General features: G+C 60.7%; 2 protein-coding genes across 4 annotated transcripts; both read right to left on the bottom strand.

The window, feature by feature from the left end:
- Positions 1-440: 440 nt before the first annotated feature.
- CCNT1 (cyclin T1) lies at positions 441-9,884 on the bottom strand. Of its 3 annotated transcripts, XM_053967490.1 has the most exons (9): positions 9,695-9,884; positions 8,614-8,695; positions 8,237-8,365; positions 7,400-7,460; positions 6,046-6,108; positions 5,385-5,430; positions 2,827-2,990; positions 2,438-2,508; positions 441-2,117 (listed from the first exon to the last, which is right to left on the bottom strand). In XM_053967490.1, the coding sequence occupies exons 1-9, from the start codon at positions 9,865-9,867 to the stop codon at positions 741-743; spliced, it is 2,166 nt and encodes a 721-aa protein (XP_053823465.1). In that variant the 5' UTR covers positions 9,868-9,884; the 3' UTR covers positions 441-740. The 3 variants fall into 3 exon arrangements, 2 of the variants coding, with proteins under 2 accessions (XP_053823465.1, XP_053823466.1); XR_008435206.1 differs by lacking the exon at positions 2,827-2,990 and having other exon boundaries at positions 2,028-2,117; XM_053967491.1 differs by lacking the exons at positions 2,827-2,990; positions 6,046-6,108; positions 7,400-7,460; ... (1 more) ...; positions 8,614-8,695; positions 9,695-9,884 and having other exon boundaries at positions 5,385-5,427.
- A 665-nt stretch (positions 9,885-10,549) lies between these two features.
- Positions 10,550-22,620, bottom strand: ADCY6 (adenylate cyclase 6). Its single transcript, XM_053967429.1, has 21 exons — positions 21,492-22,620; positions 19,891-20,040; positions 19,682-19,803; positions 19,462-19,573; positions 19,268-19,395; positions 18,455-18,613; positions 18,220-18,361; positions 18,012-18,140; positions 17,527-17,552; positions 17,281-17,428; positions 16,569-16,666; positions 16,408-16,495; positions 16,218-16,334; positions 15,980-16,138; positions 14,705-14,880; positions 14,594-14,623; positions 13,932-14,061; positions 13,126-13,389; positions 12,146-12,350; positions 11,487-11,611; positions 10,550-11,397 (listed from the first exon to the last, which is right to left on the bottom strand). The coding sequence occupies exons 1-21, from the start codon at positions 22,323-22,325 to the stop codon at positions 11,269-11,271; spliced, it is 3,471 nt and encodes a 1,156-aa protein (XP_053823404.1). The 5' UTR covers positions 22,326-22,620; the 3' UTR covers positions 10,550-11,268.
- Between the last annotated feature and the right edge of the window lie 510 nt (positions 22,621-23,130).

The following is a 23,130-nucleotide window of genomic DNA, read 5'->3' as shown; positions in this document are numbered from 1 at the left end:
TGGCAGGTCCCCTGGCCCTGGGCTGAAGATCCAGGAGAAGCTGCTTCCAGCTCAGCTGGGAACAGCCACGTGCCAATGTGATTCCCTGAAGAGCTGCCCCGGGCATGGTGCCTGCAGGACCAGCCTGGCACTTTCTCATCCCAGATCCCACTGGGAATGTGCCCCCCTGCCCCCAGGGTTTCCGCTGGAAATCCAGGGATCTGCAGGAAGGGAGCAAGGGATGGAGACAGGATCCCAAACCAGAACAGGTGCAGGGGCAAGGAAACACGACCCATGGGAGGGAAAACAGCTCCCATCACCTGGGATTCCCTCAGCTCCCTCCCATCCCTCCATCCCCCAAAAACTCCTCAACACCAACGCCTCAAATGGAACCTCCCCAAAAGTCCCCCTGGGCTCTGCCACAGCCCCTTGGAATTAAAAGGAACCAAACCACTAAGATATAAGTTAATGCTTAAATTATTTGTAAAACATCTTAAATTTTCTGTGACATATTTTAAATATCCCCCATGTTCCCCAGAGGGGGGTTCAAAGCCCAACACTAACTGGGAGCCTATGGGGGAAAGGGAAGAATAGAGAAAGGGTTCCTTATCCTTTCACAGCTTTAACAACTAAATATCAATAATAAAAGTTATATTATAATAAAATAAGTTCTTCGTGAGGCAGTGGAGATCAAAAAGCCCTTAGAAAAGCCCCGCAGGTTTGGGCTCGGGCTCCGGACTCAGTAGTAAAAAGGGGGTTGGTTATTTGGGGAGGGGAGGCAGCGGCGGGGGCGGTTCCGAGGGCAGGGGGGGCGGTCGGGGCTTGTCCGTGTTGGTGGCAGCTCTGGAGCCGCTGGAAGCCCGGGGGTTCAGGAGCTCGTACGAGTGGAATTCGAAGGTGGGGGGCTGGGTGGGCTGCATGCCCTGCGCGCTCAGCAGCGAGTGCAGCATGTTCACCGTGTCCTGATAGTCACTGGCCTGGCTGACGTTGTGCCCGTTGGCCCCCGAAGGCCCCTTGTCCGATTTGTGAGCGCCCCGGGCTTTGCTGGGCTGGGATAAATCCGAGCTGTGCCCGGGGAGATGGGCAGCCCCGGGAAGGTGGGCGTATGGGAACGGCACTCCGGGGCCTTTGGAGACTTTGCCCACCTTGGGCTGGTGCTCGTGGGGCATGGCCGGGGGCTCCTCGGGCAGGGGTCTTTTGCGGGTGGGGGCGAGAGGCCCGTAGCCCTTGTGGGGGGTGGCGGCGGCACTGGGTTGGGCGCTGTGTTTGGAGTCCCCCGGGCGCTTGGCCGCGGTGCTGGGGCCGGCGCCGAGCTGGGCGTGCAAGTGTTTGTGCGAGTGGTGGTTGTGGTGGTGGTGGTGGTGGTTGGATGAGTGGCCCTTGTGCTTCTCTTTGTACTCCCGGCTCTTCCCGCCGCTCTCGTCCGCGGAGCCGTGTCTGTCTCCGGGACCCGGCACCTTAATCCGCATCTTGATCTCCTCCTGCTTGGAGGGGATCGGCCTCTCCCCGCCTCCCCCCACCGCCGGGATCCTCATCTTGAGAGCTTTGTCCCCCTTGTCGGCGCCGGGCGGGCGCTCGGGGTTCTCCGGCCCCGCGATGGGGATTTTCAGGACGATTGGGGAGGGGTTGCTGTCCTGCTGCCCTTCCCTCTCCCGCTGCTGCTGCACCAGGAGGTTCTGCGCGGCGTAGGCGTACTGGGAGCGCACGTTCGCTTCCATGTTTTCCAGCTGCCGCTTCTGTGCCGCCAGCTCCTCGGCGTGCTTGGCCCGGTATTCCTTGAGGGACACCTTGGCTGAGGGTGCGTTCTTGGTGCTCTGCTTGGGGTAGGCAGCACCGTCCTGCTGCGGGTGCTCAGCGGCCGACGTGCCCTCGCTAGTCCTGTGGATGTCCAGCTTGGCCGGGGGGTGCCAGTGATCCGCCTGGGACGGATCCGCAGCGCTCGGCTCCCCGGGGGAATCGGCCGCGGCCGGGAGCGCCGGCCCCGCTCCGGCGGTGGAGGATGTGGACATGCTCATGAGCCCAGCGATGTTCATGTCCGAGCTGTTGTTCCTGGAGATCATGTTGAGGATTGTCTGCTCTGACAGGCTCTCGTCATCGCCGTGGTCGTCGGTTTTGGATTTCCTGGCTGCTTGAGAGGCCTGGAATGAAACAAATCAGCGAGTGTTTACTTGGGGTGTCGCTGGTGTAATCCAAGCAGCTCACCAGGACAGTGCAAGGTCATCTTTACAGACAGATCCACTTTGCTCCCATCCCTCTTTGTGGGAAAATTCCCAACCCCTGGAAGCAGGGCTGCTAATGCAGCTGGAAAACCAAAGTTCTGTACAAGTTAATTCACAACAGATGAACTCGAGCACCGCAAGCACCACCCACAGTGTCTCAATTCCACACACAGCTCCCTCCCTTGCTGTCCTGCATTGTGATTCCCAAAGCTATCACAGCCTGTGTCCGCGGTTCTTACCCGCCAGTTCCGGATCCGTTTCAGTCGGCTGGGAGTTTTCTCCAGGATTTGCAGGAATTCATGAGTCAGTTCTGCAGAGGAGACACAAACCCAAGCGGGAGGGTCAGAGCAGCCCCAGTCCATCAGGACAACCCCCTCATCTGACAGATGGAGCTACTGGTGGGATGGAGCTGCGCCAGGAGGGGAATTCTGACAACTGGAATCACTGACCCATTCAAACTCATTTCTCTGTGGTGCTACAGAAACTGCTGCTGCCCTGGAAAAGCTCAGCAAGCCCTGAACTCCTGGAGCCCGTGAGGTGGTGTCGCAACATCAGACCCAGGACCAGCGATGCCAAAATCATTTAAGAGCCTTTTGCAGGGAAAAAAAAACCTCGCTCCCAAACTTACCATCTAAGAGCTCCAGAGTTACAGTGGCATCAACGTATTCCCACCAGTGCTTCCCGTCCGTGGAGACTGGGATCTCCCAGTTGGACCACTTACAGGCCAGGTGGATACAGACGCAGGCCACAACGGGCGGGGTGTACTGCAGGCTGAAGGTGGTCAGGTGCAGGCTGACGTCACCGGGAGAGAAAACAAAAAGCCATCAACTCCCACGCCTGAGCTGCAGATCCACGCGGGACATGGGGGGGAATGTGGCCCTCTGGACCTCCCCAGAACGACCCTGAGGCACAGCCAGCTCCATCCTGCTCCAGCACAGCGGGGCTTCGCGACCGCTTCGCTTGTTCGGGCCTGCTTTGCTACAGGGAATTCGGGTTCTGCTCCTCCACCAGTTTTTGTTCACGGTTTTTATAGAGGTAATTTGGGAGCTTCTCTGAGAGGGAAAGCCACTGGGGACCTGCCAGCCCCACCTGTGCTCTGGAGAGAAACTCATCCTTGTTTTGCTACAGGAAATTTGGGGTCTCCTCCAAAGGAAGAAAATCACTGCTGAGGTCACCCGGCAGCCTCTGCTCTGAGGAGAAACTCATCCTTGTTTTACTACAGGAAATTTGGGATCTCCTCCACCAATTTCCCTGTTTGTTCCTGTTTTGACGCAGGAAATTTGGGATTCCCCTCCAAGGGGGAAAAGTCACTGGGGACCAGCCCCACCTCTGCTCGTGAAGAGAAATTTGTCCGGTTTTTTGCTCATCCCCGTTTTGCTACAGGAAAATTGGGATTTCCTCCATCTCTGTTCATTCTTGGTCTGCTACAGAAAAATTTGGGATCTCCTCCACCGGTTTCCTTGTTCATCCCTGTTTTGCTACAGAAAATCTGCTATCTCCAAGGACAAAAGTCAGTCCTGGGGTCACCTGCCAGCCCCACCTCTGCTCTGGGGAGAAACTTCCAAGCACAACTCCCAGATGGCATCCGAGGAGCAAACCTGCCCTTTTCAGCTTTAGGAAGGGTCTGGTCTTTCCCAAAGGATTTTTTGGAATACACTTGAATCTCAAGAGAACCTGAGCCAGGTGACCTATAAAATATTTTCATGAATAAACTGATTTTCCACGTGGCCATGAGTGCTGGGAGGTGTGTGGGTAGCACCAGGAGAACTGAGGGACTACGAGGATCCTGCAGGAACACCAGAGCTTAAAGAAACACAGAAGCAAGTCTTGAGTGTGGGATTTGCCCACTCCTGAATGGGCCCTTGGGGAATTCTGCCACCGAGCCCCCACACGGCACCATCCTCTCGGCACCTTTTTCATCAGTGAAAAGTGGAGAGGCTGAAGTTTGGCATCTACAACCAAAAATCCTCAAGTTTCATGGATACTGGGTTTATCCAGAGAAGTCAAACCCAGGAAATTCACAACCTTGGGAGCGCAAACTCAAGGACAACAAAGAGCCTCAACTCTGCCCCGTAACGATGCCAGAACGAAACCAAAGGGAACAGAAGGATAAATCCAGTTCATCCCAGAACTGGCTCTCCCAGGCAACACGAAGGCTCTTCTTCACACTTTCTGCCTGGATTTCCCTCAATTACAGCCTTAACTCCTAATCCTATGGCTTTGAAATTCTGGCTGCAGGGATAAAACAGGTTTCAGGGCTGTGTTTACCCAAACATCACCACCAGCACATTCCCGAGGCCGGAAATCCACAGGGCGCCCTTTGGAGCCCGAAACACCTTCAACAAACAGTGAAGGTGAGCAGGGAACACCTCCCAGGTGGAAAAGGGAAACCACGTGCCCAGACATTCCCAGACAGAGCTTGGAGGCATCTCCAGCCCTGCAGCTTCACCTGTGTTGGCACCTAAACCACTTTTCCCTCAGTAATTTCCCCAAAACCTCAGTGTTTTCCACGTCCACGATTTTGTCTGTTCCAAACAGGAACTCCATGATTTTTGTCTGAAGCTGATAATCCAGGAAATTAAATTTAGAAATAATCCCAACAAAAGTACTGGCATCAGGCTGCCAGTGAAAATTTAGGGACAAAACAAATCAGAGAAAGGATCTGGGGCTGATTTTCATTTCCATGGAAAATTCAGGGACAAAATAACCCAAATGAAGAACCTGGGACTGATTTTTCTTTCCAGGGAAAACTTAGGGGCAAAACAACCCATACAAAAAACTTGGGGTTGATTTTTCTTCATTTATGCCCCAAATCTGCCTTTTTTTGGGGTACAAACCATATTCCTGGACCATTTCCACAGCACCTTGTTGAAAACTCTCCAACACCCAGGAATAAACAAGAAAAAAAAAATATATACTCATTTCCCCTCCATCTTTTTGATTTGTTTGGGGTTTTTGCAAACTTTCACAACTAAATTCCTATCAAATAAGCAGTGAAGCTCCTGAATATCCCATCTGCCTTATTTTCCAGCTTGTTTTACCCAGCAGCTGGCAGGAAAAATGGTTGGAACCCTTTCTTAAGGCTCTTCCTGTGGGATTCCCAGCTGCTCCCAGGCTGAGCGATGCCTCTGGGACCACAGGCAGCAGATAAATTATCAACCAATTATAAAATTATAAAATAATAACCTGTTTGTAGCCATGAAATAGGAAGTTTGTGCCAAGTCCTTGCTGGCTGAAAAAAAAAAAAAAAAAAAAAGAAAAAATCAGGGTGTTATTTGCATATTTTCATGTTACTTTAATGCAAGAACCATGGGCCACCCACAGATTGACCAGCAGGCCACAGCCAAAAGGATTTTGGGAACTGCTGCTCACTGAGAGATTTGTGTGGTTCAGAAGAGCCTGAATTGTCTAAACTGCCTCTATTTTGAGAATCAGAGGGATGGATCAGCTCTCCTGGGAGGAAAAGCTGGGAGAGTTGGGATTGTTCAGCCAGGAGAAGGCTCTGGGGTCACCCTGTTGCAGCCTTTCAGGTTCCAAGAGAGCTGAAGTGGAACTCTGGATGGGACCTGGAGTGGCAGGGCAAAGGAGAATGGTTTTTCACTTGGAAAAGGTGAGAATAAGATGGGACATTGGGAAGAAATCCCTCCCTGTGAGAGTGGGAGGCCTGATTGTCCAGAGAAGCTGTGGCTGCCCCATCCCTGCAAGTGTCCAAGGCCAGGCTGGAACAACCTGGCCAAGTGGAAGTCGTCCTTGCCCTCCCAACCCAACCCATTCCAGGGTTCTGGGAAGCTCTGGAGCAATCCCAGCTGGACACTCCCCCCATATTTTCCTCCCAATTCCCTCTCACCTCGGACAAGCTGGGTGCACTTCACCACATGGGTGTGAGGATGGTCAATAGTGATCTCAAAGCCTGGAAGGACACAGACAAAAGGACCATCAGAAGGAGCAGCACAGCCCTGGATCTGCGTTTCCTGCACCCCTTCCCTCCTACAGCCCTGCTTGGAGCCAGGCAGGAATAGAGGAGCCCGCTTTCCCTGTATCCACAAGCCTCAAGTTCTCCAGCTACAAACCCAGAAGGTCTCTGCTGCTGCCAGACCTCCCAGCTTCTGAAGGGCCTCACTGGAAACAAAACAACTATCAAAGATTTTAAAAATAGCAGGACAAAGCCTCTTGAAGCAGCTGGGAGGAAGGCGAAGACAATGGCATCTGCCCCAAGGAATTTCTCTCACCCAAAAAGCTGAGAGGAAGCAGATTGTTTTCCCTTTGAATGGGCCTAAAGCATTGAGGACAACTGAGTTTAATCCTCGATCCCGCTTCCTCCTCAGTTTGGGAATTCTGTTTGAAAGGGGAAAAAAGAATTCCAATTGGTCCATGTGCACAGCAGATCTGCAGAACGTTCTGGGAGAACTGGGCTGTTTAAAAAGGCCTCTGGAGAACTGAGAGGCTGCAGAACTGGGCTTGGTTTAGCCACAGGCTTGTGGCCCACGGCACCTCTGCCCCCACTGAAGGAGGGACACGGGGTGTCTGCTCTGAATCCAGTCAGGAAAAACAAATCCTGCTCTTTTGGAGGGAAAATCTACCTACAAGCTGCCTCTGAAACAGAACATTCGTTAGTGAACACAACTTTTAACAGTACATTTGATAAAGAAACACCAGCTCCACCAGCCACAGCCCTACATGGAGACTCCTACTTCCAAAAACACCCAGAAAATGTTCCTGGTTTGTTGAGTTCTGGTGACTTTCCCCTATTTAATTAATTTGATCAAAATATTCACTTCTAATCCATTTTTTAAGACATCTCTCAGTACAAACTGCTTCCTGCAACAGAACTGGAGCATTATGGCCTGGAACTGGATGGTCTTTAAGGTCCCTTCAAACCCAAACCATTCCATGATTCTATGATTGAGCTGGAAAGCACAACCCAGGACAAGGGCCAGTGTCCAAGCAGCACAAATCCTGTGTATTTTTGAAAAAAAAAAAAAAACCAAAAAAAACAAAAACAAAGTGACAAACTACACTTAAATCTCTCAGCATTGAGCCTGGCACAAGTTAGACCTGAAAAATTGACGTTAAGTCAGGAGTCAGGCTGAAAAACAGGGTTTTGTTGTGTGGACTCTGTGGAAGGGGTGAGGCTCTCCAGCCTGTGGAATTCTCCTGGCTCTGGGATTCGTGTGGCAGTCCGGCCGCTTCGAGGAACTTACCCAGGGTCTGTAGGATTATGCTCTCTAGAATGACCAGGTCTTGGGCTTGTTGCAGGTAAGCCTGGGGTTGAGAGGACAGGCAGGTTACTCACGGAGAGGCACTCGGATCAAGCCTGCACATTCCTAACACCCTTCTCTCCAGGGCAAAAATGGGAATCTCCCTGCACGGGGGGACTGGCACAGATTCCCTGGAAGCGTTCAAGGCCAGGCTGGATGGAGCTCAGAGCAAGCTGGGCTACTGGAAAATGACCCTGCCCGTGGCAGGTGGGTGGAATGGGATGGGATTTAAGGTCCTTCCAACCCAAACCATCTGGAGATTCTAAGAAAAAGGGATCAGAGTGTTTGGGGGGCCCTGGGTGCTGGTCCCCCACACTCCTGGGGCGGCACACGAGCAGTGCAGGAATCACCTGCTTTTCCTGCTGGTTGTTTTTTTTTTAATTTTCTGTAAGTTTCCCTGGAAAAAGCTGCCCCTTCCAGCAGGACTCGCTGCTCAGCTCCAGGTAAAAGGGGCTGTCTGGAGAGATGAGGGATCAGCAACGTTTTTAACCCACTGAGACAGCTGCTGGGACAAACTGCTCCACACCCTCCTCGCCAGCGCTCCGGGGACACTGGCACACAGCACACCTGGACCCAGGTGTGCAGCAGAGCAGAAAAGGCTTTGCACAGAAGGGGGAAGCCCAGACCTCTCTGCAGCAGGAGAGGCTGGATGGAGAAGCTGCCCCTGAGCACCCCGGGAGGGTGGAGGAGCGGCCGGAGCCGCGCGATTCCGGATGCCATTCCCGCTCCTCGGGCCTCCAGCGCTCGCAGCACATCCCGAGGCTCCCTCCCCACCCTCACCTCACTCTTGGTGTCCAGCAGAGGCTCCTGGGGGTGCAGGCAGGCATGTGCCACCTTGATGACGTGCTCCAGCTTCCGGGGCTGCTCCTCCACCTTGGCTGCCAGGAAAAGTGCTGCTGGCACCACCGACTGTGGAGGAAAACGCTCTGTTTGCTTAAAAAAGCCACTAAAATCAAGATTAAAACAAAATAAACTGGCTGGATTCTCAATATTCCTTCAGGGAATGAAAGCTCTTCAAGTCTGGCCACCACCAGGAGAGACAAAAGGGTCTCTCTCCCTTCCCAAACCTCCTCCCAAGGTGGGTCCCCCTCCCAGGCAGCAGCAGGAGTGGATTTGGGGGTTCCCAGCGCCCCCCACCCCCAGAGCCCAGCACTTACATTCCTGTGGAACTGGGTGAAGGACTGCACCATGTAGAAGCGATGCATGTACACGATGGCTGTGTTGATGGTGAGCTGGGAGCTGGGAACGGGGTTAAGGAAAGGCACAGAGACCCCCAGGGAGGCCCAGGGGAGCCATGGAACAGACCCCACACGCCAACAGCACCAGGACAGGCTCTCCTCACTCCCAGGGCAGGCCTTCCCTGCATCCCAGCACAGCTCTCCTCAATCCCAAAACGGGCTCGGCGCTCCCCACAACCAAGCTGGGCCTTCCCAACATGCCAGGAGAGCTCTCCCTGATCCCCAAAATGGGATCTCCTCGATCCCAAACAGGCGCTGCTCTCCCTGCTCCCCAGACGGTCCTTCCTGACAACCTGGCACAGCTCTCCCCACTCCCGAAATGCTTTTTGGGATCTCCTTGGTCCTAAAACAGGCTCGGCTTTCCCGGGCACCCGTGGGCCGGGCTTTCACAACACGCCAGTACAGCTTTTCCCACTCCTCTAACCGGATTTCCTCAATCCCAAAATGGGCTCGGCTCTCCCCACTCCTAGGCCGAGCCTTCCCGACTCACCAGCACAGCTCTCCCTGCCCGTGAAACGGGATTTCCGCGACCCCGAAATGGGCTCGGCTCTCCCTTCCCCGCGTCCCGGCACTGCCTTCCCCGCTCCCGCAATCTCCTCGATCCCACCGCGGGCACGGCGCACCCGGGACGGGCCTGCCGCTCCCTTCCGATCACCCCGGCACAGCTCTCCCCTCTCCCGGGCCGGCCAGGCCTGCCCAAGCCTCTCCAACACGCCAGCACAGCTCTCCCTGCGCCCGAAACGGGATTTCCCGAACCAAAAACGGGAAAAGCAGCTTTCCCCGCCCCGGGCCTTCCCGACACCCCAGCATCGATCGCCCGGAGAGGGGCCGCGCTCTCCTCGATCCGCACAAGACTCGGCTCTCCCCGCACTCGCTCCCGGCTCTCCCCGTACCGACTCCCGGCTCTCCCCTCACTCCCTCCCCGCTCTCCCCCTCCCGGCTCTCCCCGCCCCGCCCCGCTCCCACCCGCGGCCTAGCGCGGCCTAGCGCGGCCGGATACACGTTGAGGCGCTGCCCCATGTCCTGCAGCAGGTTGGCCGCCTGCTGCCGGTACGAGAGCTCCTTGTCGGGGTCCAGGCCGGCGCGGCGGGATGGGCTCCGCTCCAGCTGCTCGCGGCTGAAGTACCAGCGGCGCCCGGGCCCGGCGCCGCCGCCGCCCGCCGAGGCCTCCATGGCGGCTCTGCGCCCGCGCGGGGGACGCGGCGTGCGCACGCAGCGCGGCGGCGCGATGACGTCAAGCGTCGGGTGGGCGGGCGCCGTTGGCGGCGCGAGCGCTCCAAAGCAGGGAGGGACGTTGAGGGGGCGGGGACTGAGAGAGGCCACGCCCCTCCCTCGCGGACTGGCCCCGCCCCGCCCGCTGAGGGGCCGCCCGCGCTCCCCCTCACGCCGTGAGGGGCTCTGGCTTCAGGGGGTCCCGCAACACCCCCGCACCTCGGGGCGGCCCCTGTGGCCCCACCACCGGCTCCTCAGCTCCTCCTTCGACGCACTGACACTCGAGGACCCCCGGGATACCCGTGTGGCACTCCACCCCGAGACCCCCACCCCTCACCGGGACCTCAGTGTACCCCTCCGGTATGTTCCCCCCGCCCCCACCCCGGGATCCCGGAGCAGCGGGATCCCCCCACTCCTCCAAGATCCGGTTTTCCCGGGGTCCCGCAGCTCCCCGCACCGCAAGACGTTGCCTGTACCCCCCAACCGACTTTTCACCCCCTTTCCCTTACCGGGACTCTCCACTGTGTCGCCCTCCGGGACCCCTCCTCACCGGGCCCCGGTGTTTTCCCCCGCCCTGGGATCCCGGGCCCCCTCCCAACCGGCAGCCCCGTATGCCCCTCTGCCCCACAGGCCAGGCGACAGCTCGTATCCAAAGTGTTTTATATATAATTTATCTGTACACACGAAGGACAAAGTACCTCAGGTCTGCGCTGGGATGAGGGGGCCAGTGCCCCCCGCACTCCCCCCGGGCTGAGCCCCTCCCACCCCAAAACTGCTTCAAAAAAAAAAAAAAAAAAAAAAAAAAGAAAAGAAAAAAAAAAGTCACTTCATTAGGTTTTTTTGCATTTAAAAGGGGGAGGGTCTTCCACCCCCCCCCCCTCCCCGCCACAGTCCCCCCGGAGGGAGCTGGGACCCCCGGGGGGTGAGGGGGCTGCGGAGATGCTGGGCCTGCGCCTCCCCACCCCCGCAGGCGGCACTTCAATTTGGCACATGGAGGGGGCTGGGGACCCCCCCCCCGCCCCCAAAACCCCCTGCAGTCCCTTTTCTGGGAGGGGGCCCATCTCCCCTCTTTGGCACATGGGGGGTTTCAGCAAAGGAATGGGGGTTACCACGACCCCCACCCACAAAAAACACCCCGGTGCAGGGCTGGGAAACACCCCCTAAAACACCCGCGGAGGGGGGGCACAGGGTTACCTCCCCACACCCCCCAACCACCTCCTTGTGTCCATTTCTCCCTTTTTTTTTTTTTTTTTAATATGTGTATTTGGGGATTTTTCCTTTTTTCTTTTTTTTTCTTTTTGCCTGAGCTCGGCACAGGCTGGGGGAGTCCCCGGCGTGGGGGGACACCATGGGGACCCCCCCCTAACTGCCCCCAGGGCCCGCATTGAGGAAGTAGGTGGTCATCTCCCCCTTGCCCTTGACCTTGACCAGCCCCCGGCACTCCAACACGTAGCCCTTGGCAGCCAGCACCTGGTACAGGTCTGTTGTCACCTGGAGGGGGGACACGGGGGTAAGGGGGGGACCTTGGGGGGGGGGGGTCTCTGGGCAGGTGTCCTGTGTCCCTCCCACCCCTGACTGACCTGGATGCGGTCGGGGACCCCAGTGCTGTCCATGCGGCTCGAGACGTTGACGGTGTTGCCCCAAATGTCGTACTGGGGCTTGCGAGCCCCGATGACCCCTGCGACCACTGGGCCCATGTTCAGGCCTGGGGGGACATGGTTGAGAGTCAGGGACGACCCCCACACTTGGGGAAGAGGGAAGGGGAAAAGGGGAAAAGAGGAGTGGGGGGGGGGGAAAGAAGGGGTGATGGGGTGAGACTGGAAAAGGAGAGAGTGACAGGGAAAAGAGGAATGTGGAGGGGGAAAAGAAGGGGTGATGGGGTGAGACTGGAAAAGGAGAGAGTGACAGGGAAAAGAGGAATGTGGAGGGGGGAAAGGGGAGGTGATGGGGAAAGGGGGAAAAGAGAGGTGAGGGGGGGAAAAGAAGGGGTGGGGGGTGAGATTGGAAAAGGAGAGTCAGAGATTGGAAAAGAAGGGGTGAGGGGAAAGGGCAGGTGAGAGAGGAAAAGGGGGTGAGGAGGGGAAAATGGGGTATGAAAGGGAAAAAGATGAGGTGAGTGGGAAAGTGGGGTGGGGAGAGAGGAAAAAGTGATGCAAGAGCCACCAGCAGAAAGCCACGAACAACAGCGTGGGATGGCTGGAGGTGCAGAGGGGCGTGCAAGGGGTGTGCAAGGGCTCACCGATCTTCATCTGGAAGTTGTTGAAGGAGTGCTCATTGATGTACTTCATCTGCTCCATGAGGTGCATGGCGTAGTCGGCCAGCGCCGCGATGTGGCTCCGGCCCTCGCGGTCGTACGTGGCCGCGTTGAGCCCCGAGGCCGCCATGTAGGTGCTGCCAATGGTCTTGATCTTCTCCAGCTGCCGGTACTTCTGCTCGCTGATGATCTGGGAGGACAGGCCGGGGTCACCCCCGCAGCACCTCGACAGGGCCATGGGTACCCCAAATCCTGCATCCCGTCCTGTGGCTCCGTGAATGCTGTTCCATGGCTTTTCCAGCACCTCCTGCACCCTGCACTGTGGCTCCACAAATGCTGCTCCACAGCCTTTCCAGCACCCCATGACCACATCCCCTGCACCCCAACCTCCTCCATGGCATTCCACAACCCCTCCAACACCACCTGCACACCATCTCCTGCACCCTGTCCCAAATACGGTGCTCTGCAGGCTCTCCATACCTTGTGCATCCCATCTTGCACCTCATTCATGGTGCTCCACGGCCTCTCCCGCAACCCATGCCTGTGTTCCCTGCGCCCCATCCTCATCCATGGTGCTCCACAGCTTCTCCAGCACCCCATGCACTCCATCTCCTGCACCCTGTCCCCAAACCTGCTGTTCCACAGCCTCTCCAACACCCCATCTTCCTGCACCTCATCCTTGTGCACTCTACCCACACTGCTCCACAGCCTCTCCAGCACGCCCTGCATCCATTCCTGTGGCTCCATGAAAGCTCCTCCATGGCTTCTCCAAGGATGAAGTACATCCTGTACCTCATCCCCACTGCTCCACTGCCTTTCCAGCACCCTGTGACCACATTCCCTGGACCACAACCTCATTCCCGCTGCTCCACAGCCTCTCCAGCACCCCGTGAACCCCACCCACTGCACCCATCCCTGTGCACTTCACCCCCATGCACCCCCTTGCCCCTTCTCTGCCCCAGCACCTCATCGAAGTCGGCGATGATCTCGTTGAGCAGCCGCAGACACTCCACACCCTCATTGTTGGCCTCCAGCTCCACGTAGAACTCGGAGAAGTTGCTGATGGAGGCGAACATGACGGCCACGCACTCGCAGGACTGGTAGTAGAGCTCGTCGTTGCGCCGCTCCCGTGCCAGAAAGTGCGCGGCCACGTCCTTGGGCAGGATGTTGTGCAGCAGCCGCCGGTTGTAGGCCTGGAGCTCCTCCATCTCCTCCTTCTCGCCCGTCGCCTGTGGGGCACAGACCCAGCTGGGAGCTGCCACAGGACCCCACGGCTGCCCCAGCGTCAGGGTGTGGGGTGGGGGTTGCTCCCAGCCCCATGGTCACCCCAGTCCTGGGGTGCAGGGAAAGGGTTGCTCCCAGCCCTGCGGCCACCTTCGAGTCAGGGTGTGGGGATGGGCTTGGTCCTGGCCCTGGACTGGTCCCTGTCCCGTGACTGCCCCAGTTCTGGGGTGCAGGGAAGGGTCAGTCTTGGTCTCAGGTTGGAAGGAAGGGGTTGGTTCCAGCCCCACAGTCATCCTAATCCCAGGGAGCAGGGGAAGAGTCAGTTCCCATCCCATGGTCACCCCAATCCCAGGGAGCAGGATCAGTCCCAGTCCCACAACCACGTCGGTTCTGGGGTGCTGAGGGGGGTCAGTCTTGTTCCAGAGTATGGGAGGGCGTCAGTACTGACCCCGTGGTCACGCCTGTCCTGGGGTGCAGGGAGGGGGTCGGTCCCAGCCTCAGGATGCAGGAAAAGGGTCGTTCCCTGCCCCCCACCCCCTGGTCATACCTGGAGCTTCCAGAGGAAGTCGAGGCGGGCGGTGGACTCGACCTGCTGCGCGTGCAGGTACAGGGCGAGCGCAAACACGGCCAGGACCACGGGGGTCACGTAGCGCAGGGCCACCTTCCCCTCCGCCGGGCTGCAGGACCCCCGGGACCCCTGAGACGGGCTGGGGGAATCTGTCCCTGCCCACCCAGAGATCCCAAACAGCACCCAGACCCCAAACATGCACCCACCCACTGCGTGGACACCAAATCTGCACTCAGACCCAAACATTCCCACTCACCCACCCAGGGGAACCCCAAACCTACCCCCAAAAATTCACCCACTCATCCAAGAGACCCAAAACCTGCACTCGGACCCCAAAGATCCACCCAGACCCCAAGATGCACTCACCCCCTTCAGGGACCCCAAACCTACATTCAAACCCCAAACATTCACCTTCCTGTCCCAGGGACCCTAAATCTGCACAGCAGACCCCAAAGATCCACTCGCCCACCCAAAGGAGCCCCAAATTGGCACCCAGATCCCAAAGCTGAACTCACATCAGAGACCCTGAGGCTGCACCCACCCCCCAGTGCTGCAGCACAGACCCCCAAGGGACCCTCCTGCTTCTGCCCACCCTCACACCCCTACACCCAGGTCCCCACTGGCTCCAGTTTCCCACTCACCACTCTCCCTGGGTCATGTTGAAGGGGGGCCTGTGGGGACAGGAGCCAGGGGTCAGTGGGGTGGGGACACGGCTCTGAGGTGGGGACCCCTGGGGGACTGGGGGCACTCACAGGGCGTTGGCCAGGACCAGCAGGTCGGCATTGTCAAAGAGGGCTGCATGAGGCCCCTCCACCAGCAGCAGGAACGTGGCCTCGATGCCCACCATGAGCAGCAGCTTCCCGATGCTACTGATGTGCAGGAAGACGGAGCAGGCGAGCAGGCTCAGCACCACGCTGTAGCTGAAGTACTGGGGGGCACATGGTGGGGTGCAGCGGCACCCCAGGAACACCAGATGGTACCCAGGAACACCGGATGGCACCCCTGGGATCTTTGCAGCACCCTGGGAACCCCAGATGGCACCCCAGGAACCCCTGTAGCACCCTGGGAACCCTGGATAGCACCCCTGGAATGCTGGGTGGCACTCTGGGAACTCCTGTAGTACCCTGGCAATACTGGCAGACACCCCTGAGAATACTGGCAGGCACTCCTGGAAATCCCTGGTGGCACCCCAGTAACCTCTGCAGCACCCCGGGAACCCCAGCCCTCACCCCAGGATGGAACTCCTGGGCAACCCTGGACAGCACCCATGGGAACTCTGCAGCAGACTGGGAACCCCACATGGCACCCGTGGGGACCCTGGGAACAGCAGCTGGCACCACAGAACTCCTGAAGCACCCCAAGAACCCCGGATGGCACCCAGGAACCCTGAATGGCACCCTGGGAACACCAGCTGGGACCCAGGAACTCCTGCAGCACCCCAGACAGCATTCCAGGAGCCCCTACAGCACCCTGGGAACACTGGATGGCACCCTTGGGAACCCTGCAGCACCCCTGGAACTCCAGCACCCCAGGAATCCCAGCACCTCCCCACGCCCACAGGGACCTTGCACCCCTGGGGACACTCTGTGCCAGCACCCAGCAACCTCAAGGGCTCAGTGCCAGCACCCACTGAGGACCTTGGACCTGAGCGACCTGTTCCAGCACCCCGTGTGTGTGGGGACCCTGTGCTGGCACCCTGCACCCATGGGGACCCAGTGCCAGCACTCTGGGGGACACTGGGACCCTGTGCCAGCATCCTTAGGGACACAGTGCCTGCAGGGACCCCATTCAAGCACCCTGCGTCCTCAGGGACCCTGTGCCAGCATGTCTGGGGACACTGCACCCATGGGGACTCCATGCCAGCACCCTTGGGGACACAATGCCTACAGAGATCCATGCCAGCATTCCCGGGGACACTACACCATGGGGACCCTCTGCGAGCACCCAGGGAGGACTTGGCACCAGCAGGGACCCCTGTGGGAACCCGACGCCGTGCCCTGCGCCAGGCGGTGCCCACGGCCGCTCACCTCGGGGAAGTCACAGGCCAGCCCGTCACCATGGCAGGAGCCCACGGGGGTGCCCAGGGAGAAGTTGAGGGCGCGGAGCTGGCAGGGCCCCACGGACCCGGGGGTGACGTTGAGCTCGCGGGCGGCGCAGTCCCGCAGGGCCACGCGGCTGCAGGAGAACTGGGGGGCCAGAGGGGTGAGCCGGTGCCCTGCAGCTCCCCGCAGCCCCCCAAAACCCCCCAACCCACCATGACCCTACCATGTTGACGAAGGCAGCGATGAAGACGAGGAGGATGGTGAAGACGGCGATGCCGGTGCTGCGGGCGCGGGACTGGACGATGCCGCGGGAGAGCTGCTGCAGGGCGGCGGGGAAGAGCTGGGGGGACACCAAGGAGCTTGTCAGGCATGGCCGAGCCCCCCAGAAACCCTCCCAGCCCCCAGGTACTCACAGTGACGCAGGAGTAGATGGCACAGATGAAGAGGATGGCAGCAAGGAGGATGAAGATGCTGACGTAGACCCCGAGCATCAGCGAGGAGCTGGGGAGAGGTGGGAGGTGAGTGATGGGGTTGGGGGATCAGAGCTGGTATTTGGGGGGGCTGCAGCACTTACTGGGGGAACACCAGGATCTGGAGGCAGCAGATGAAGCAGAAGACCAGGAGGGTACAGGCCACGTAGCCACCAAAACGGTCATCGACCTTCTTGGAGTACTGAGGAGAGAGAGGGGAGGTGGAATGGTTGGATGGATAGAGGGGGGACCCCAGGAACCTCAGGGGGATCCCAGGGGAAGAATGGAGGTGGGACTGAGGGGACACCAGTGAATGGGGTGGAGGGGAACAGGAGGGGGGCAGGAGGGAGGGAAATGGGAGGACCCCAAGGGATGCAGATGAAGGAGGACTGGGGACATCCCAGAGGACGGGGTGCAGGGGGACAGGGGCAACCCCAAAGGGTGAGATAGAGGGGAACAGGGAACCCCAGGGGATGCAAGGGATGGGATGGAGGGAAAGGAGGGGACCCCAGAGGGTGGGGAAAAGGGGGACAGGAACACCCTGGTGCATGGGATGGGGGGAACTCCAGGGATGCAGGGAATGGGATGTAGGGAGGAGATCCCAGAGGATAGGAGGGGACAGGGGGGACCCCAGGGGATGGAATGGAGGGGATGAGGTTGAGAAGGTGGAGGGACCGTGAAACCAGCCCAGAGAAGACCCCAAGGGATGGAGGAGAGATGGGAGGACAAAGATGCCGATGGGGCCAGGGCAGAGGGGACTTCAAGAGACAGACAGAACGGTGGGTCCAGAACAAAGGGAGCAGAGGGCCCCCCAACCTTCTTCTCCAGCTCAGGGGTCTGGAAGGTGAGCAGGAACTTCTTGACGTGGTCCTTGCGGAGCTGGTCGATGCTGCGGGCGTCAATGGCCCGGCTCAGGAACTCATCCACCTCGTCCTCAGGGTTGAGGGCCTCCTGGGCACCACGGCTGGGGAACGGGAGGTCAGGACCCTCCCAGGCTCCCAGCTCTGCCCCAGGGAGGGGCTGGTCACAACCCCCCCAGCAGCCCAGCATGGGAACACTTACTTGTCCTTGCTGGAGTCATCGATGCCCTGGGAGACACAAGGGAGAGGTGTCAGACACACTGACACAGATTGGGGCAACTCTCAAGAGTGACAAGGACATGGGACACCCCCCAGGGTCACCCAGAACAGGGCACAGAGTGCCGGGGTAAATGGGGCAGGGGGGTCCCCGAGGGTTTTTGGCAAGGACAAGAGGGTCCCAGGGGTCTACAAAGGGAGAAGGGAGGGGTCTAGGGGGAATGTCTAACACCAGTGAGGATGGGAGACCCCTGAGGCTGCCCAGGGCTGGGGAGAACAAGGAGGATCTCCAAGTCTGCTGAGCACCAGGGGCCACCCAGGAACTCCCTGAGGCCCGCAGGCAGCGGAGGAAGCCACGAGGGCTGCGGGCAGGGCTGGGGAAGCTACTGACAGCCACGGAAGGGCAATGAGTGGCTGACAGAACTGTGGTGAGGGTCCCCCGTGCCCAATTCCCTGCCCGGGGCTGCTCACCATCTGCCGGAAGGCCTTGGAGTCCTTGGTGCGGGAGAAGGAGCGCTCGGGCACCCAGCGTGGCACCAGCCCCTCGGTGGAGTTGGCACGAGTGCGCTGCAGCTTGGCCAGGATGGCTTTCTCTTCCTTCTGCGGGGTGACACGGCCATGAGGGAGTGACCCCAGCTTTCCCACGCCCGTGCCGCCCCTCAGACGACCCCCAACTCACGCGCTTCTGGCTGCAGCCGACGATGAGGAAGGTCTCGATGTTGTGCTCCTTGAGGTAGGCGTTGCGCTCGCCCCCGTGGCCCGGCTCCACCTCGTAGTCCCCGTTCAGGTACTGCAGCGTTGCCCAGGTGATGTGGATGCGCCTGGGGATGGGGGGGGGGATGAAGGTGCTGAGCCCTCCCTGCCCAGCGCCCCCCACCCCAGACCCCAGCCCAGCCCCCCCTGTCCCGGCTCACCCGGCTTTGCCGCCCGCTTCCATGTGGTTGGCAAGGGTGACATCGTTGGACCAGACATCGAACTGCCACTTGCGCAGCCCCAGGACGCCGCAGTGAACCCGCCCGCTGTGGATGCCCACACGCATGTTCACGTTCACTCCCGTCACCTCACGCACCAGCCTGCGGATGGGACCGGCGCCGTGTCACCCTCGGGCACTCCATGGCCCCCCCCAAGTGCCTTGAGGCATCCCCAAGCAGCCCTTGGCCTTTCAGGATTCCCAGGCACCACAGCACCCCACAGCAACCCAAAGCACCACTGGACTCACAGGCACGGCCCACCCAGGTACCCCATGGCACCCCCAAGAGCCCTACGGCATCCTCAAGCACCCCATGGCACTCTCCATGGCACCCTGAGGCACCATGTCACCCCCAAGCACCCCATGGCACCCCTAGGCACTGTGACCCCGACTGGAGAGTATTGGGAATGTTCCAGCACCAGGAACGGGATCTGCCCCCCAAGCTGTGGTGGCACCTGGGACTTGCCAGAACTGCAAGCCCCCCCAAGTTGCAGTGGCACCAGGGACACGCCAGTAGCAGACACAGCTCCTCAGGGTTGGTGGCACTGGGGACATGCCAGCCCAGGAGATGGGCACGGCTCCCCACATTATGACGGCATCGGGGACACACCAGCACCAGGGTTGGATGCAGCCCCCCAAATTGTGGCGGCACCAGAGATGTGCCAGCCCATGGGATGGGCACAGCAGGGTCAGGTGCAGCCCCCCAAGCTGTGGTGGCACCGGGGACGGGCACAGCCCCCGGCTCTGCCCCACTCACGAGATGGCCTCGATCATGTCCACGCCCATCTCCACGCAGCAGTGAGCGTGGTCCCCGCGCGCCTCCGGCAGCCCCGACACGCAGTAGTAGCAGTCCCCCAAGATCTTGATGCGCAGGCAGTGGTTCTCCTGGGGGGCACAAGCAGGTTAGGGGGGCTCCAGGACCCCCCAAAGTCCCCCAGCCCCTCCACTCACCGCAGCCAGCTTGTCAAAGCGGGCGAAGAGCTCGTTGAGTGTCATCACCAGCTCCTGGGCCGTGCACTGCGAGGCCAGGCTGGTGAAGCCCTCAATGTCCGCGAAGAGGATGCTGCCAGGAGGAAGAGCACGGGCTGGGGATGGCCCACACACTGCCCCAGACACCCTCCCCTGGTGATGCCTGCCCCAAAGCTCGCCCGCGCCCCTGTCCCCACAGTACCTGACGTTGTCATGCTTCTGGATGTAGATCTTGTGGAACATCATGTCCTCCTTCTTGGTGTTGATGTCCTCCTTCATCTCCATGGCCACGTGCTGTGGCAGCACTGACAGCAGCAGCCGCTCCTGCAGCCAGAGCAGTCCCGTCAGCAGGGCCAGGGTGCTGCTGGACCCCCAGCTCAGCACGGGGACCCCCGGGATCCCCCGTCCCACCTGCTGACGGTTCTCCCGCTGGAGGTGCAGGCGCGCCTGGATGTAGCCACGGGTCTCCTGGAAGGCCTGGCGCTGCGACACCTCGGCCGGGTAGTGGGTGCAGACCCCCACCACGTTGGTGCAGAGGAAGATCAGGGCATTGGCGCTGAGCTGGGGGGGAGGTGGGCTCAGTGTGACCATCGGGGACCCCCCAGCCAGCTCTGCCACCCTCCTCTGCAGCACAGAACCTTGGCTTTGGTGGGTGCTGCTAAGGGGAGGAGAGGGGGCTGCAAAGAAAGGGCTGTGGGAACATGGGGGCTCAAGGCAGGGGGACATGGGGGTTCTGGGACACTGTGCAAGGAGGGTGCAGGGGACAGGGTCAGGGGGATGTGGGGCACCAAAGAACATGGGAAAGGGGGCTGCAGGGACATGGGGGACTTGGAGCTGTGAGAAACCAGGGAACAGGGGATGCAAGGGACCTGGGGACACAGAATGGGGGGCAAAGGGGACATGGGGACACAGGGTGAGGGAGGCAAAGGGGACACAGGGTAGGGGGATTACAGGGGCTTGGGGACACAGGGTAAGGTGGCAGAGGGCACTTGGGGACACAGGGGACATGCATAGGATGAATGTGGAGGACCTGGAGACCCAGGGCAGGGGGAACGTAGGAATGTGGGATGTAGAAAACCGGAGCAGGGGGGATCTGAGGGTACAGGAGCCAGGGGTACATGGGGTCCTGGAGCATGGGGGTGATGGGGACACCCTCGGGAAGCAGAGGAAGTCAGAAAGCGGAGATGACTGCGGAGGGAGCTGCGGTTTCCCCCATCCCCATCCCCCGGGACCGGGGCCAGGGCTATTTATAGCGCTCCAGCACACTGGGACACTGGGAGCGGAGGCCTCGCGTCCCCTCCCTGGCCCCATCGCATCCCCCGGAGCCCCATCGCTCCTGCCCTGAAAGGGTGAACCCTCCCCAGGGGGGCGGCCCTTCCCGTGACCCTGCTGGCCTCCGATGTCATTGTGTTCCTCGCCCTGTGCCCCGCGGGGACTGCACGTGGCCCTGGCCCTGGCCAGGCAGGGCGAGGGTGACGGGTGACTCTGCGCACTCAAGGAGGGGGAGCTGCTGGGGCTGGGAACATCTGGCCCTAGGGATGGGGGGACCCCTCTGCACCCCCTGTGCAAGCAGCACCCCGCTGGGAGCACCCACCACCTCAGAGGGGCAGGACGGGGGACACTGGCAGTGTCCCAGCCCCGCTGGGTGACGGCCACTCCCCTGCCCTGGTGCCCTGGACTCGCTTCCCTCCTCGGGGGTTTCCGCCAACCCTACAACGGGGGCTTTGTGGGTGCCCCTTCCTCCCGGTGCAGCCCACAATGGTGGGTCTGTGCCGGGATGAGGGGCCCACCCCGTCCCACCACGGGACCCCAGCATGGGACCTCCCCCGGGGCCCCCTATCCCCGGGCAGCCAAGGGGCCCCTCCTGCATCTAGAACTTTCCACCAGCAGAAACATCAAGTGCAAAAAAAAAAAAAAAACCCAAATTTGCAGAGCGGGATTCAGGGACAGGAGGTCCCACCTGCAGGTGGGTGGGACCCCCGGGGCTCAGCCCCTCCCAGGTGTGTCCCTACCTGCTTCCAGAGGAAGGGGTCGGCAGCGTTGCGGTGCCAGGCGATGGCGAGGTGCAGGGCGGAGAGCAGGACCCCGGCCAGCACGGCCGCCCGCATCCGCACGGGCAGCAGCGTGTAGGTGATGTAGATGAAAAAGACGCTCCACCAAACGCCCTCGGCCGCGCTTCGGGGAGCCACGGCCACCGTCCCCAGCGCCTGCACCCCGGCCAGCAGCCCCAGCACCACGTAGCTCACCACCCACATGTAGTCCTGGGGGAAGGCGCTGCGGCTGCACAGCACCATGAGGAGCAGGAACAGGGCCGTGGCACCGGCCAGCGCGGCGGCCGCCGGCACGTGGGGGGCACCGGGCAGGCAGAGGAAGAGCAGCATCACCCCACAAACCAGCACCAGCACTCCCATCAGCACCGTCAGGCTGCTCTGGTTCATCTGGAAGAAGTAGCGCTGGTAAAGCCGCTCCAGTTTGGCCGACTGGAAGCGTTTGGAGCGGAAAACCTGGAGCAGCCGCCGCCAGCACTCGCCGGCCGATGGCCGCCCCCCATGTCCCCCGGCTCCCTTCGGCCCCTTGGCCTCGCCGTCCTCCAAGCCCGTGTCCACCGATTTGAGTCCCAGGTCGCCCGCGGGCCCCTTCTTGCCGTAGTGATCCTCCTGCCAAGTGCAGCGCAGCCCCCGGGGGGGTCCCGCACCCCGCTCCATCTCAGGGTCCTGCAGGCAGCTCATGTAGCGGGGCCCACAGAGGCCGGCTCGGGGCCGGGGGCCCTTCTTGCCATTGCGTTCCCCCCATGCCGTCTTCCGCTCGTCCACCTTGGGCACCAGGATGCCGCTGAACCACGACATGCTGTGGGCACCGAGGAGGAGTCAGCGCTTGGTCCCCCGTCCTGGCACCCCAACAGGGGCCCCGGTGTCCACGGGGGGTGCAAGGCCGTGCAAAGAGTGCAGGGTCCTGATGCCCCCACCACTACCCTGGGGGATGCAGAGCCCAAGTCCCAGCTCTCCCGCTTTCCCCATGGCCCCTGTGGGAATGGCCAGTGCTGGGTTCCCGGTGCCCCAGCGTCCCGGTGCTGGGTGCCCGGTGCCAGAATCCCGGTGCACAGCGCTGGGTTCCCGGTGTCGGGTTCCCGTTGTCCCGGTGCCCAGTGTCCTGGTGCCCGGTGCGTGGCCCTGCCGAGGCCGCCCCGAGCCCGCCCTTCCCGGTCCAGCGACCTGCGACAAAGCTGGGACCGACCCGGGCGTCCCGGCCCTGTTTGTCTTGAACGGCGGCCAACGGGTTTTACCGGGCACGGCCGCCCCGGGGCACCGGGACCAGCCGGGACGTGGCAGCCGGTCCCTGCTCCGGGCGAGCGGCGGTGGAGAACGGCCACCGGGAAGGGCCGGCCCCGGTGGCGGCGGCCGCCTCCCTCCTCCCTTCCCTCCCTCCCCGCTCCGGGCACGGGAGCCCCGCCGAGCCCGGCCCGTACACCGGGACCCACCAGCGCCCTCCGGCCGCCGCACCGGACCTCTCCGAGCACCGGCGGCTCCCTCCGGCCGACGCACCGGCAGCTCCCGCCGCACCGGACCCCCCCGAGCACCGCGCAGCCCCCCGGGGCCGCACCGCTCCCGCCGCCCGGGGGCCCAGCCCGGTGTCGCCCCACCGCCCTGATCC

The sequence above is a fragment of the Vidua chalybeata genome, chromosome 30 (assembly GCF_026979565.1).
Source record: "Vidua chalybeata isolate OUT-0048 chromosome 30, bVidCha1 merged haplotype, whole genome shotgun sequence".
Lineage (NCBI taxonomy): Eukaryota > Metazoa > Chordata > Aves > Passeriformes > Viduidae > Vidua > Vidua chalybeata.
The sequence above is the reverse complement of the archived record's forward strand: the minus strand, read 5'-3'. Positions and strand labels throughout refer to the sequence as shown.

Excerpts from the sequence above, each read along its gene's own strand:
- CCNT1 (XM_053967490.1), bottom strand. The coding sequence starts at position 9,867 with ATGGAGGCCTCGGCGGGCGGCGGCGGCGCCGGGCCCGGGCGCCGCTGG. Across the intron at positions 8,696-9,694 it reads ATGGGGCAGCGCCTCAACGT|CTCCCAGCTCACCATCAACA; the intron begins GTATCCGGCCGC and ends CCCCGTTCCCAG. Across the intron at positions 7,461-8,236 it reads TGCTGGACACCAAGAGTGAG|GCTTACCTGCAACAAGCCCA; the intron begins GTGAGGGTGGGG and ends TCTCAACCCCAG.
- ADCY6 (XM_053967429.1), bottom strand. The coding sequence starts at position 22,325 with ATGTCGTGGTTCAGCGGCATCCTGGTGCCCAAGGTGGACGAGCGGAAG. Across the intron at positions 18,614-19,267 it reads GACATGATCGAGGCCATCTC|GCTGGTGCGTGAGGTGACGG; the intron begins GTGAGTGGGGCA and ends TCCCATCCGCAG. Across the intron at positions 18,362-18,454 it reads GAAGCGGGCGGCAAAGCCGG|GCGCATCCACATCACCTGGG; the intron begins GTGAGCCGGGAC and ends CCCCATCCCCAG.